Source organism: Phocoena sinus, chromosome 4, assembly GCF_008692025.1.
Source record: "Phocoena sinus isolate mPhoSin1 chromosome 4, mPhoSin1.pri, whole genome shotgun sequence".
NCBI lineage: Eukaryota > Metazoa > Chordata > Mammalia > Artiodactyla > Phocoenidae > Phocoena > Phocoena sinus.
In genome coordinates this window covers 71961231-71975011 of record NC_045766.1, presented here as the reverse complement: position 1 = coordinate 71975011, position 13781 = coordinate 71961231, and the positions used below count along the sequence as shown (strand labels likewise).

At 35.9% G+C, this 13781-nt stretch overlaps 1 protein-coding gene across 8 annotated transcripts in view; it reads right to left on the bottom strand.

The window, feature by feature from the left end:
* DLG1 (discs large MAGUK scaffold protein 1) overlaps positions 1-13781 on the bottom strand; it is a 287224-nt gene that overhangs the window by 124916 nt on the left and 148527 nt on the right. For all 8 annotated transcript variants that reach the window (XM_032629957.1, XM_032629959.1, XM_032629960.1 and 5 more), the window contains one exon: positions 12984-13037. In XM_032629957.1, coding sequence (XP_032485848.1) covers positions 12984-13037 — 54 coding nt within the window. The remainder of the gene's footprint in view (positions 1-12983; positions 13038-13781) is intronic.

Sequence of the window (13781 nt, the reverse complement as noted above, 5' to 3'; positions counted from 1 at the left end):
CAGAAAGAGTACATTCAGCTTGAACTGAACTCTTGACTCTCTTCTCTGCCTTGATCCACACATCTAATCAGCTGCCAATTCTTACTGACTTAAATATTTCATTTCTTCCTGAAAACCATCACCCCCTCATTTTCATTGCTATTACCTTGCTTCAAAAGCCTTTGTTAACTCATCTGGACTACTGCAAGTGTAATCTACCCAATCTCTTAGATTACTGTTCTCCATTGCTCAAATCATTCTAATGTGTTTTACATAGATGGATCTTTATGGAGCCCATGTATAACATACTTGCTCCAAAATTCTCAAAAACTCATCATTCAACTTCATTCTAACATGTTTCTCACCTCTTCATGAGCCTTATATACCATCACACTTGAATGACTTGCTCCTTCCTTTACGTATCCTGCAAGTTCCTCCTTCCACATCTGTTACTTTATTACTTCCTCTGTCAAATTTCAGTTAAATATTTCATGTCCAACTTTGATTCACTATTCACATTCTTGCTTACACCATACAGACCAAGCACTTTCTCTCATTCCTTCTAATTTATTCCATGTCTCCTCCTGGAAGAAGTAATTCCCATAGCAAACGCCACTGGTGAAGGCTGAATAGTGCTTGGAATCACATTAACTGGGATTCAAATCATTGCTTTAACATTTCTGGGCAAAATACCCAAACTAATAAGTCAAACAGGGATTGTGATAAACTTCATCTCTAGATGCATCCCATCCTTCCATCCCAAGTGCTCTTCTGCAATATGATTGAACCATCCTACCATCAAGAGATGTTATCTACTTCCCCTTCCCTCGGATCTAGGCAGGTTCTAGATGACCTCTGTTAAAAAGAATGTGGCACAAATGCTTTGTGGTTTTTGAATCTAGGTCATGTGATGCCTTGGAGTGTTTGCCTTTGTCTTAGAATGCACATTCTTAGAATCCAGAAGCTATAATGTGAGGAAGCTCAAAGATCCTATGAAGAGATTCAAATGAAGGAGCATCAAGACCCCGGGCCAAAAGCCCCAGCTGCACCTCTAACCGGCAACTAGCACTAACTGCCGGCCATGGTCAATGAGTCTATTTTGGATCTTCCAGTCTCTTCCAGTGCCCCAGCCAAGATCGTGTAAAACAGAACTATCCAGTTAACCCAGAAAATCATGAGAAGTAATGAATTATTTTTAAAGCCACGAAGTTTCAGGGTGGTTTGTTATACAGTAATAAAATAATGAAACAACAGAATAATGAAATCCATGTAAGGTAGTCTGTTTTCTTCACCATACTATAAGAAGCAACCCCTAATTCAGGTCCAAAGCAGGAGCTAGGGGTTTTTTTCCTGAGGATTTTTTTTTTTTTTTTTTTTTTTAATTAATTTATTTATGGCTGTGTTGGGTCTTCGTTTCTGTGCGAGGGCTTTCTCTAGCTGCGGCAAGCGGGGGCCACTCTTCATCGCGGTGCGCGGGCCTCTCACTATCGCGGCCTCTGTTGTTGCGGAGCAGAGGCTCCAGACGCGCAGGCTCAGTAGTTGTGGCTCACGGGCCCAGCTGCTCTGCGGCATGTGGGATCCTCCCAGATCAGGGCTCGAACCCGTGTCCCCTGCATTAGCAGGCAGATTCTCAACCACTGCGCCACCAGGGAAGCCCTCCTGAGGATTTTTGAAACTCATCTCTACTACTTTTCTGGGCTCTTAATTCTTATGATTGTAATGGATACAAACCTAATTGCTACTTTGTTTCATCTTCTTTTTCAACTGAAGAGATTTTCTTGTTTTTGAAATTATGTTATACATATGTGTGTATACACACACATATACACATACATATATATACAAACATATATACATACACACAATATATCTGTGTATATATATATAAATCTATGATTTATATGCCTATAGAGTGCAGGAGGGTTATACATATGCATATCCTGCCAACTTGACTGGAAGTTCTTTTTTTTTTTTGCGGTACGTGGGCCTCTCACTGTTGTGGCCTCTCCCATTGCGGAGCACAGGCTCCGGACGCACAGGCCCAGTGGCCATGGCCCACGGGCCCAGCCGCTCCGCGGCATGTGGGATCCTCCTGGACCAGGGCACGAACCTGCGTCCCCTGCATCGGCAGGTGGACCCTCAACCACTGCACCACCAGGGAAGCCCTGGAAGTTCTTTTTTCTGAGTAAAAATAAAATCTGTATCTGCAGCTATACCACTCTTCTTATTCTAAAGGTTATTTGTATCATCTATATTTTTTCGTGCTCAGACTTGCTAAAAGTCTATCAGTCTTTATCAAAGAAGTACTTTTAACATCACTGATTTATTACATTCTATGCTATTACATTCTGCTTTTATTTTTTATCAATTCTTTACTCTTTCCTTAGGCCCTTTTTAAAGCTTCTTGAGTTGAATGCGTAATTCATTTGTGCTTATTACTTTTTCTATTTTTAGAAACACCCATTAAAGTTAATAAATTTTCCTTGGCATATGGCTTTTGCTAAATCCCCAAACTGCTACATTGGGCTCTATTTTTGTCCATTTGTTCATTTCTAAATAGCCTGAAATTTTATTCTGGAAAACATTTCCAGGTCAGTATACTTATACAGTCCTTTTGGTGTTAATATGTAATATAGTATAAATTTTTGTGTTGTGAGCTTATGGACTTCTGATTTAAGGTATTTGAGATTTTCACCATTAAGCCTTCTCAAAAGGTAGGTACTCCAAGCTCGACCCACCACCAGTCCCTCCCATCAGGAAACCTGCACAAGCCTCTCAGATAGCCTCATCCACCAGAGGACAGACAGCAGAAGCAAGAAGAACTAAGATCCTGCAGCCTGTGGAACAGAAATCATATTCACAGAAAGACAGACAACATGAAAAGGCAGAGGGCTATGTACCAGATGAAGGAACAAGACAAAACCCCAGAAAAACAACTAAATGAAGTAGAGATATGCAACCTTCCAGAAAAAGAATTCATAATAATGACAGTAAAGATGATCCAGGACCTCGGAAAAACAATGGAGGCAAAGATCGAGAAGATGCAAGAAATGTTTAACAAAGACCTAGAAGAATTAAAGAACAAACAGAGATGAACAATACAGTAACTGAAATGAGAACTACACAAGAAGGAATCAGTAGCAGAATAAGTGAGGCAGAAGAATGGATAAGTGAACTGGAAGACAGAATGGTGGAATTCACTGCTGCAGAACAAAGAAAAAAGGATAAAAAGAAATGAAGACAGCCTAAGAGACCTCTGGGACAACATTAAACACAACAACATTCGCATTATGGGGGTCCCAGAAGGAGAAGAGAGAGAGAAAGGAACCGAGAAAATATCTGAAGAGATTATAGTCGAAAACTTCCCTAACATGGGAAAGGAAATAGCCACCCAAGTCCAGGAAGTGCAGAGAATCCCCTACAGGATAAACCCAAGGAGAAACACGCCGAGACACACAGTAATCAAACTGACAAAAATTAAAGACAAAGAAAAATTACTGAAAGCAGCAAGGGAAACACAACAAATAACATACAAGGGAACTCCCATAAGGTTAACAGCTGATTTCTCAGCAGAAACTCTACAAGCCAGAAGCATGATATACTTAAAGTGATGAAAGGGAAGAACCTACAACCAAGATGACTCTACCCGGCAAGGATCTCATTCAGATTCAATGGAGAAATCAAAAGCTTAACACACAAGCAAAAGCTAAGAGAATTCATCACCACCAAACCAGCTCTACAACAAATGCTAAAGGAACTTCTCTAAGTGGGAAACACAAGAGAAGAAAAGGACCTACAAAAACAAATCCAAAACAATTAAGAAAATGGTCATAGGAACATGCATATTGATAATTACCTTAAACGTGAATGGATAAATTGCTCCAACCAAAAGACACAGGCTTGCTGAATGGATACAAAAACAAGACCCATATATATGCTGTGTACAAAAGACCCACTTCAGACCTAGGAACACATACAGACTGAAAGTGAGGGCATGGAAAAAGATATTCCATGCAAATGGAAATCAAAAGAAAGCTGGAATAGCAATACTCAAATCAGATAAAATAGACTTTAAAATAAAGAGTGTTTTGTTACAAGAGACAAGGAAGGACACTACATAATGATCAAGGGATCAATCCAAGAAGAAGATATAACAATTATAAATATATATGCACCCAACATAGGAGCACCTCAATACATAAGGCAACTGCTAACAGCTGTAAAAGAGGAAATCAACAGTAACACAATAATAGTGGGGGACTTTAACACCTCACTTACACCAATGGACAGATCATCCAAAATCAAAATAAATAAGGAAACAGAAGCTTTAAATGACACAATAAATCAGATAGATTTAATTGATATTTATAGGACACTGCACCCAAAAACAGCAGATTACACTTTCTTCTCAAGTGCGCACGGAACATTCTCCAGGATAGATCACCTCCGGGGTCACAAATCAAGCCTCGGTAAATTTAAGAAAATTGAAATCATATCAAGCATCTTTTATGATGACAACGCTATGAGATTAGAAATGAATTACAGGGGAAAAAATGTAAAAAAACAAAAACACACGGAGGCTAAAAACTACATTACTAAATAACCAAGAGATCACTGACGAAATCAAAGAGGAAATCAAAAAATACCTAGAGACAATGACAATGAAAACATGACGATCCAAAACCTATGGGATACAGCAAAAGCAGTTCTAAGAGGTAAGTTTATAGCTATACAAGCCTACCTCAAGGAACAAGAAAAATCTCAAATAAATAATCTAACCTTACAACTAAAGGAACTAGAGAAAGAAGAACAAACAAAACCCAAAGTTAGCAGAAGGAAAGAAATCATAAAGATCAGAGCAGAAGTAAATTAAATAGAAACAAAGAAGACAATAGCAAAGATCAATAAAACTAAAAGCTGGTTCTTTGAGAAGATAAACTAAATTGATAAACCATTAGCCAGACTCATCAAGAAAAAGAGGGAGAGGACTCATATCAATAAAATTAGAATTGAAAAAGGAGAAGTTACCACAGACACCATAGAAATACAAAGCATCCTAAGAGACTACTACAAGCAACTCTATGCCAACAAAATGGACAACCTGGAAGAAATGGACAAATTCTTAGAAAGGTATAACCTTCCAAGACTGAACCAGGAAGAAACAGAAAATATGAACAGACCAATCAAAAGTAATGAAATTGAAACTGTGATTAAAAATCTTCCAACAAACAAAAGTCCAGGACCAGATGGCTTCACAGGTGAATTCTATCAAACATTTAGAGAAGAGCTAACACCCATCCTTCTCAAACTCTTCCAAAAAACGGGAGGAAGGAACACTCCCAAACTCATTCTGTGAGGCCACCATCACCTTGATACCAAACCAGACAAAACTACTACAAAAAAGGAAAATTACAGACCAATATCACTCATGAATATAGCTGCAAAAATCCTCAACAAAATACTAGCAAACAGAATCCAACGACACATTAATAGGATCATACATCATGATCAGGTGGGATTTATCCCAGGGATGCAAGGATTCTTCAGTATACATAAATCAATCGATCTGATACACCATATTAACAAATTGAAGAAGAAAAACCATATGATCATCTCAATAGATGCAGAGAAAGCTTTTGACAAAATTCAACACCCATTTATGATGAAAACTCTCCAGAAAGTGGGCATAGAGGGAACATACCTGAACATAATAAAGACCATGTATGACAAACCCACAGCAAACATCATCCTCAATGGTGAAAAACTGAAAGCATTTCCTCTAAGATCAGGAACAACACAAGGATGTCCACTCTCACCGCTATTATTCAACATAGTTTTGGAAGTCCTAGCCATGGCAATCACAGAAGAAAAAGAAATAAAAGAAATACAAATTGGAAAAGAAGTAAAACTGCCACTGTTTGCAGATGACATGATACTATACATAGAGAATCCTAAAGATGCCACCAGAAAACTACTACAGCTCATCAATGACTTTGGTGAAGTTGCAGGATACAAAATTAATGCACAGAAATCTCTTGCATTCCTATACACTAATGATGAAATATCCAAAAGAGAAATTAAGGAAACACTCCCATTTACCACTGCAACAAAAAGAATAAAATACCTAGGAATAAACCTTCGTAGGGAGACAAAAGACCTGTATGCAGAAAACTATAAGACACTGATGAAAGAAATTAAAGATGACACCAACAGATGGAGAGATATACCAGGTTCTTGGATTGGAAGAATCAATATTGTGAAAATGACTATACTACCCAAAGCAATCTACAGATTCAATGCAATCCCTATCAAATTACCAATGGCATTTTTAATGGAACTAGAACAAAAAAATCTTAAAATTTGTATGGAGACACAAAAGACCCCGAATAGCCAAAGGAATCTTGAGGGAAAAAAACGTAGCTGCAGGAATCAGACTCCCTGACTTCAGACTATACTACAAAGCTACAGTAATCAAGACAATATGGTACTGGCACAAAAATAGAAACACAGATCAATGGAACATGATAGCAAGCCCAGAGGTAAACCCACGCACCTATGGTCAACTAATCTATGACAAAGGAGGCAAGGATATACAATGGAGAAAAGACAGTCTCTTCAATAAGTGGTGCTGGGAAAACTGGACAGCTACATGTAAAAGAATGAAATTAGAACACTCCCTAACACCATACACAAAAATAAACTCAAAATGGATAAGAGACCTAAAGGTAAGACCAGACACTGTAAAAGTCTTAGAGGAAAACATAGGAAGAACACTCTCTGACATAAATCACAGCAAGAATTTTTTGATCCACCTCCTAGAGTAACAGAAATAAAAACAAAAATAAAGAAGTGGGACCTAATGAAACTTAAAAGTTTTGCACGGCAAAGGAAACCATAAACAAGATGAAAAGACAACCCTCAGAATGGGAAAAAATATTTGCAAATGAATCAATGGAGAAAGGATTAATCTCCAAAATATATAAACAGCTCATGCAGCTCGAAATTAAAAAACAAACAACCCAATCTAAAAATGGGCAGAAGACCTAAATAGACATTTCTCCAAAGAAGACATACAGATGGCCAAGAAGCACATGAAAAGCTGCTCAACATCACTAATTATTAGAGAAATGCTAATCAAAACTACAATGAGGTATCAGCTCACACCAGTTAGAGGGCTTCATTAGAAAATCTACAAGCAACAAATGCTGGAAAAGGTGTGGAGAAAAGGGAACCCTCTTGCACTGTTGGTGGGAATGTAAGCTGATACAGCCACTATGGAGAACAGTATGGAAGTTCCTTAAAAAACTAAAAATAGAATTATCATATGATCCAGCAATCCCACTACTGGGCATATACCCAGAGAAAACCACAATTTAAAAAGACACATGCAGCCCAATGTTCACTGCAGCACTCTTTACAACAGCCAGGTCATGGAAGCAACCTAAATGCCCATCAACAGACAAATGGATAAGGAGAATGTGGCACATATATACAATGGAATATTACTCAGCCATAAAAAGGAATGAAATTGGGTCATTTGTTGAGACGTGGATGGATCTAGAGACTGTCATATAGAGTGAAGTAAGTCAGAAAGAGAAAAACAAATATCATATATTAACGCACATATGTGGAGCCTCGAAAAACGGTACAGATGAACCAGTTTTCAGGGCAGAAACTGAGACACAGATGTAGAGAACAAACGTGTGGACACCAATGGGGGAAAGCTGCGGGGGGGTGGGGGTGGTGTTGTGATGAATTAGGAGGTTGGAATTGACATGTATACACTGATGTGTATACAAACTGATGACTAATAAGAACCGCTGTATTAAAAAAGAAAAAAGAAAAGGTAGGTACTTAGTAAACATCCTTGACGCTTCACTTAATGCCAAGTCATGATGTATTGATATCTGGTGAGGATTCCCAGTAGCACAGAGTAATTTAACAAAGGTGAAAAGTGAGAAGGCCATATGAACCCCAGATGACTTTATTCCTATATGCTTAATAACCTGAACCTGTCTGATAATTTCATGTATAGAGACAATTCAATAACGTCATTAAACACGTTCAAACTGGGCTTCTAAATGCCAAGAATACATTATCAAAACCACAATTATTCTACAAGTATCACTTTATTAACAGTAAATGTACAAAAAAATAATGTTGGTGTAATATTTTCAAAAGCTATATAGTTTCCAGCAAAACTACAAAATGGTTGATTTGCTTAGTTTTCTTTTTATAATAGCTTTACAAAATGTGGCTTCCAACAGGAAAGAAATGCTTGGCTTATGGGTTTATCACTCTCAATTAACAGGATAACGTGAGAGGTAAGCTGTGTATAAAATGAGAGAAGAGAGGTCAATCTTTAGACAATGTAATATTTTACTGACAAAATATTTTTCCCCCTTAAAAATAGAAAAGAATAGATTTAGAATACTTCTTGAGAACTGTAATTTTAGTACTTCCCAGGTTTTGAATTTAGTCCTATTAACAAAATGGGATTGTGTATCGGGGTGGGGGGAAAGCTGGAGAAGAAACTAGAAGTGGATTGGAGCCTGATTGTGAAAGGTCTTGACTGCTTCCCTGATGAATGAGAATGAATGAGAATGATGCTCTTGAAAGTTTTGGAGCATCAAGTAGGTTTAATAGATTTTCCAGAAAAAGAATTGTGGCAGTATGTAACAGAAATGGAGAGAAATTGGAGAAAAGTAAATTGATAAAGAAGTTATGGCAATAATTTGGGTAAAAGGAAGAAATTCCAAAGACACTTAAGAACTGGTGGTAAATTTCTAAATATTAAAAAAAATCTTAATATTAATGGGGAAAAAGTCCCATAAAGTCATAACTAAGAACAACTACTGTATAATAAACCTGACCAGGAAAAAAAATCAGATTATATAACATATAGCAAAGATGAGTTGTAGTCCACTGATCTAATATAGTTTGGGACAAGAACTATGCTGCTTTAATTAGACAGTGCTTTGTTATCTGCAGGGAAATCCCCCCCAAATTACTTTTATTTAAAATTTTACTTGGTTATTTTGAGTTTTTAACTTTGCTACATCAACACTGTCCAAAAGAAGTTTCTGGGGCTTCCCTGGTGGCGCAGTGGTTGAGAGTCCGCCTGCCGATGCAGGGGACACGGGTTCATGCCCCGGTACGGGAAGATCCCACGTGCCGCGGAGTGGCTGGGCCCGTGAGCCATGGCCGCTGAGCCTGCGCGTCCGGAGCCTGTGCTCCGCAACGGGTGAAGCCACAGCGGTGAGAGGCCTGTGTACCGCAAAAAAAAAAAAAAAGAAGTTTCTGTGATGATGGAAGTGTAAAATAATCTGCCTTTTCCAATACAGGAGTTACTTACCCACACATGGTTACTGAGTGCCTGAAATGTGACTACTGAAACAGAGAAACTATATTTTAAATATTATTGAATTTTGATCAATATAAATTAAATACCAACACATGGCTAGTGGCTTACTATTATGGAAGATGCAGCTCTAGATGAATCATTAAGTCTAACTCCATCCCTCCAAAACACATGTACATATTCTCTTTTTTCTCTCCTCCTTTTAAGTATTAATATCAATTAATACTTAAAACTGAGTATAATATATCATACTTAATGGTAAAAGACTGAAAGCTTTCACCCAAGGATCAGGAACAAAACAAGAATGTTTGCTCTGCAACTTCTATAAAACATTTTAAGGGAGGTTCTAGCCATGGCAATTAGGCAAGAAAAATAAATAAAAGGCATCTTCATTGGAAAGGAAGAAGTAAAACTATCTCTGTAGATGACATGATCTTATATAGAAAATCCAAAGGAATCTACATGAAAAAAACCATTAGAGCGAATAAATGAGTTCAGTAATATTGCAGGTAGAAGATCAATACCCCCAAATCCATTATATTCCCATGTTAGCAATGAAAAATCCATAAATGAAATTAAGAAAACAATTTCATTTATAATAGCATTAAAAGAATAAAAATACACAGGAATAAATTTAACAAAAGAAGTGTAAGACATGTATACTGCAAATTATAAAACATTGGTAACAAAATTAAAGATGTAAGTGAATGGAAAGACAGTCTGTGTTCATGGATTGAGAGACATAATGTTGGTAAAATGACAATAATCCCCACATACTTGTGTGCCAATGTTTACCACAGCATTATTCACAACAGGCAAAAGGTGGAAACAACCCAAGAGTCCATCAAGAGAAGGATGAATAAACAAAACATGGTGTGTGTGTGTGTGTGTGTATATATATATATAAAATGAAAAATAATTCAGCCATAAAATGGATTGACATTCTGACACATGCTACAACATAGATGAACCCTGAAAACATTATGCTAACTGAAAGCAGCCAGATACAAAAGGCCACATATTGTATGATTCTATTTATATGAACAGTCCAGAAAAGACAAAGCCATAGTGACAGAAAATAGATTAGTGGTTGCCAGGGGCTGAGGTAAGGGCAGAATGGGGAGTGACTGCTAACAGGTACAGGGTTTCCTTACAAGGTGATGAAAATGTTCTGGAATTTGAAAGTGGTGGTGACGGCACAACATTGTGAATAGACTAAAACCACTGAATCGTATACCTTAAAAAGGTAGATTATGTGTTACGTGTCTCAACGTAAAATTTTTTAAGGTGAAAAAGTTGAAAAAGGTGAGATATAACATAAATTCAAGTTGAAACAATGAGTTAATACATTTTAAACATTATGCTAACAAAAGATCAAAAAGTTTATTAACACACCATGCTAGTGACAGTATGGGGTAAAAACTAATAATTTTTGTTGAAGTATAAATGGATATAACTCTGTGAACTACAATTTGGCAATAATGATCAAATCTAAAAATTGACACACCCTTTGAGCAATCTATGTATCAACATATAAATATACTCTGATTATATAATTGCATATAAACACAAAAATATCTATACAAAAATTATCAGTGGGGCATTGATTTTTATATGGTAAAAGTTTGAAAACAACACATATATGCTTGTACATGCACAGAATGTTTACAGAAGGATATATATATATTATATATATATAAATTACTTAATTTTAGAAAGCATGGTGACAACAATCAGGAAAAAAGTGTTATAAAGCAATAGCTGCAAGTTTTCTTATTTTTATTCGTCAATACATAGCTGGTATTAAACGATCAGGACTTAACAAAGGAATAACAAATAAGTTTAAAAACCATTCTGGAATACATTTTAAATTTCAGGATTAAATTTAAAACCTGCAAAGAATAGTTATTAAACATTTTACACAGTGTTCTTCAAGTATGATGAAGTACCACACTCTGAAAAATCTTGCTTAAAGAACTGGAATTTATCTCATATCCTTATGTACAGAAAAGGTTTAATAAAGCAGGCCCAAGGGTGTTATCACTAGAAGGCTCTTAGCAGGCATTTGAGAAATTGATTTTGGGTGTGTTCCCACCATTCCCTAAATGAAAGGGTTGCTTACTGTGGCTAGACTTTGCAAAGACAATGCATTTTATGCTGAACACCTGTTTTCCTTCTGGGAGCTTGGAAATTTGGTATGCGCTGGACAAAGGGTGCCTATGTGATCATCACCAATAAATAACTTTGTGCTGTGTCCATAATGGGCTTCCCTGGGCAGAAATACTGCATACGTGTTGCTACATTTTCACTGCTAGGTGAAAACAGTGCTCTGTGGACCCCTCTGGGGAGGAAGAAAGTAGAAGGAAATCTAAACATGGATTCTTCTAGGCATACAGCCTTATAATCTGACTGTAGATCCTGACTTATCACATAGCTGTAATAAATCTTAGCCGTAAGTACAACATGCTGAGTCTTGTGAATCCTTCTAGCAAATTTCTCACTGTGGGTAGTGAATGGTTTTCAAGACTCCCAACATACCCTGCTTTAGCAGGAAAGGTATTTTTTGAATAATATGTCATACAAACTTAAAATTAATACAACTTTTACTCTAAGTTTGCTGCTTGTATGCTAATCCTGCTTTTAATTTGTTGACATTTCCCCTAAAATGCATGTGTATTTATTTTCTTTGTTGATATCATTTGCTCTGTTAGTTCTTACATATTAACCTTTCAGTTGAAAGGGTTTTAAAATAAAAATAATTAGTCACTGATTCTGTCCTTAAGCAAAACATAAGTCAACACAAAGAACAAGTGAGGGAGAAAGAAATGTGAAGAAAATATTGACAAAAGTACAAACAAAATTCTCCTTAAGTATTCTTTATCCATGTGAAAGGTGACATTGACTGAAAAGAGTATTTTTGGTTTGTATTAAGTATTATTATTTGAAGTTTTCAAAAATTCCCCCAAATCTGATATACCCATATAAATATAAACAGAAGATAAAGCCAAATATAATGTTTTAAAGTATAGACTGAAATCAACTATAGTTAAAAAATGAGAGAAAAAGATTTTTACAATCTATTAAATTATGCACCATTTGCTGTTTTTAAAATGTGCGAGCACAACTTCTACTTAAACATCTCTGAAGATATTTTAGTTGGGGTGAAAAATGTTAGATTCTGCTGTTCTGGCTATTTATCTTTAGGAGAAAGAAAGCTTTTTAACCAAAGAAGTTTATAGAGAAGCACTAATCAATTTAAAGTTATAAAGTTATAACTAATTATTTTAATATGTGAACACCTATAAACCTGGTCACTAAAAATCTAGTCACTCAATTAGACTTCAAAAATGACTCTTTGAATATATGGCATTGTGTAAATGACCACTGGTCAGATAGCGAAAGTTATTCATTTTAATTTAAAAATAAAATTTCTTATTTCAACATTTCTGCTTTGCAAGAGTATAGAAAAAGAACAACCAAAAAAGGATGGTACTGCTTCATTTACTTTAACAATTACAGCTTAGTAACAGAACACTGTAAGTACAATGTATTAGAGAAAATAATGCTGTGAGTTTTGTATCTATATCAAAATCTATAAAAGGGAAAACAGAATTATTTAAATATGGCAATGAATGGAACTTACATAAGTTGATGTTTCCAAGCTATCTGTGTTGACCAGTACTGGAGGAGGATTTGCCTTAGAGAAAGAATTGTAAATATATTAGGCTTAACAGGAAAACTGACACATTACATAATAATGTTCACAAATGTTAGAAGCATATAAAAGATTTGCTATTTCTTTAAGTATAATTTTATATGAACTTTTCATATGTTAAACTATGTATCCAGTTTCTAGCACCAATGGAAAGATTTAGGTATAGGCAGTTGTTATATTTGCTTTTGAGAAATAAGTTCTTATTTCTGCTAAAACAGACACAATTTTCTTAAGATTTGCAAAGAAGTTCACCAGCCTTCTCAAAAAATCCACAAATATTCTCTAGCGTAACAAACAACTCTTCCCAAATTGGTTAGAAATCATTTGTTTTTCTAGTCTCAAGGATCCCATGAAGATTCCCATCATTTTATCACCTAGAAAAAAAATTCTGTCCCACACTGAACTGTGTTTAAATACTGGATTAAAATAAAAAGCCATACAAAGAAATCAATTGCAAACTTTTAGAATACTGGAAACGCACTCAACGTAAAAGCCCTCAATTGTTATCAACTGCAATTACTGCTTTCCATGTGTTATTCTAGACCACTCACAGAATAACTAGTGGTCAAAAAACCCACAAAAAAACAAAAATAAAAAAGCCAAGTAGAATAATAACATAGGTCTAATTAAGTTTGGAATGAAAAAAGCTTGGCTTTCTGCTTAAGTTGAGAAGTGTTTATTATGTAGGTGCAATAAAATTTAAAGAATAAAATGCAATTAATACAA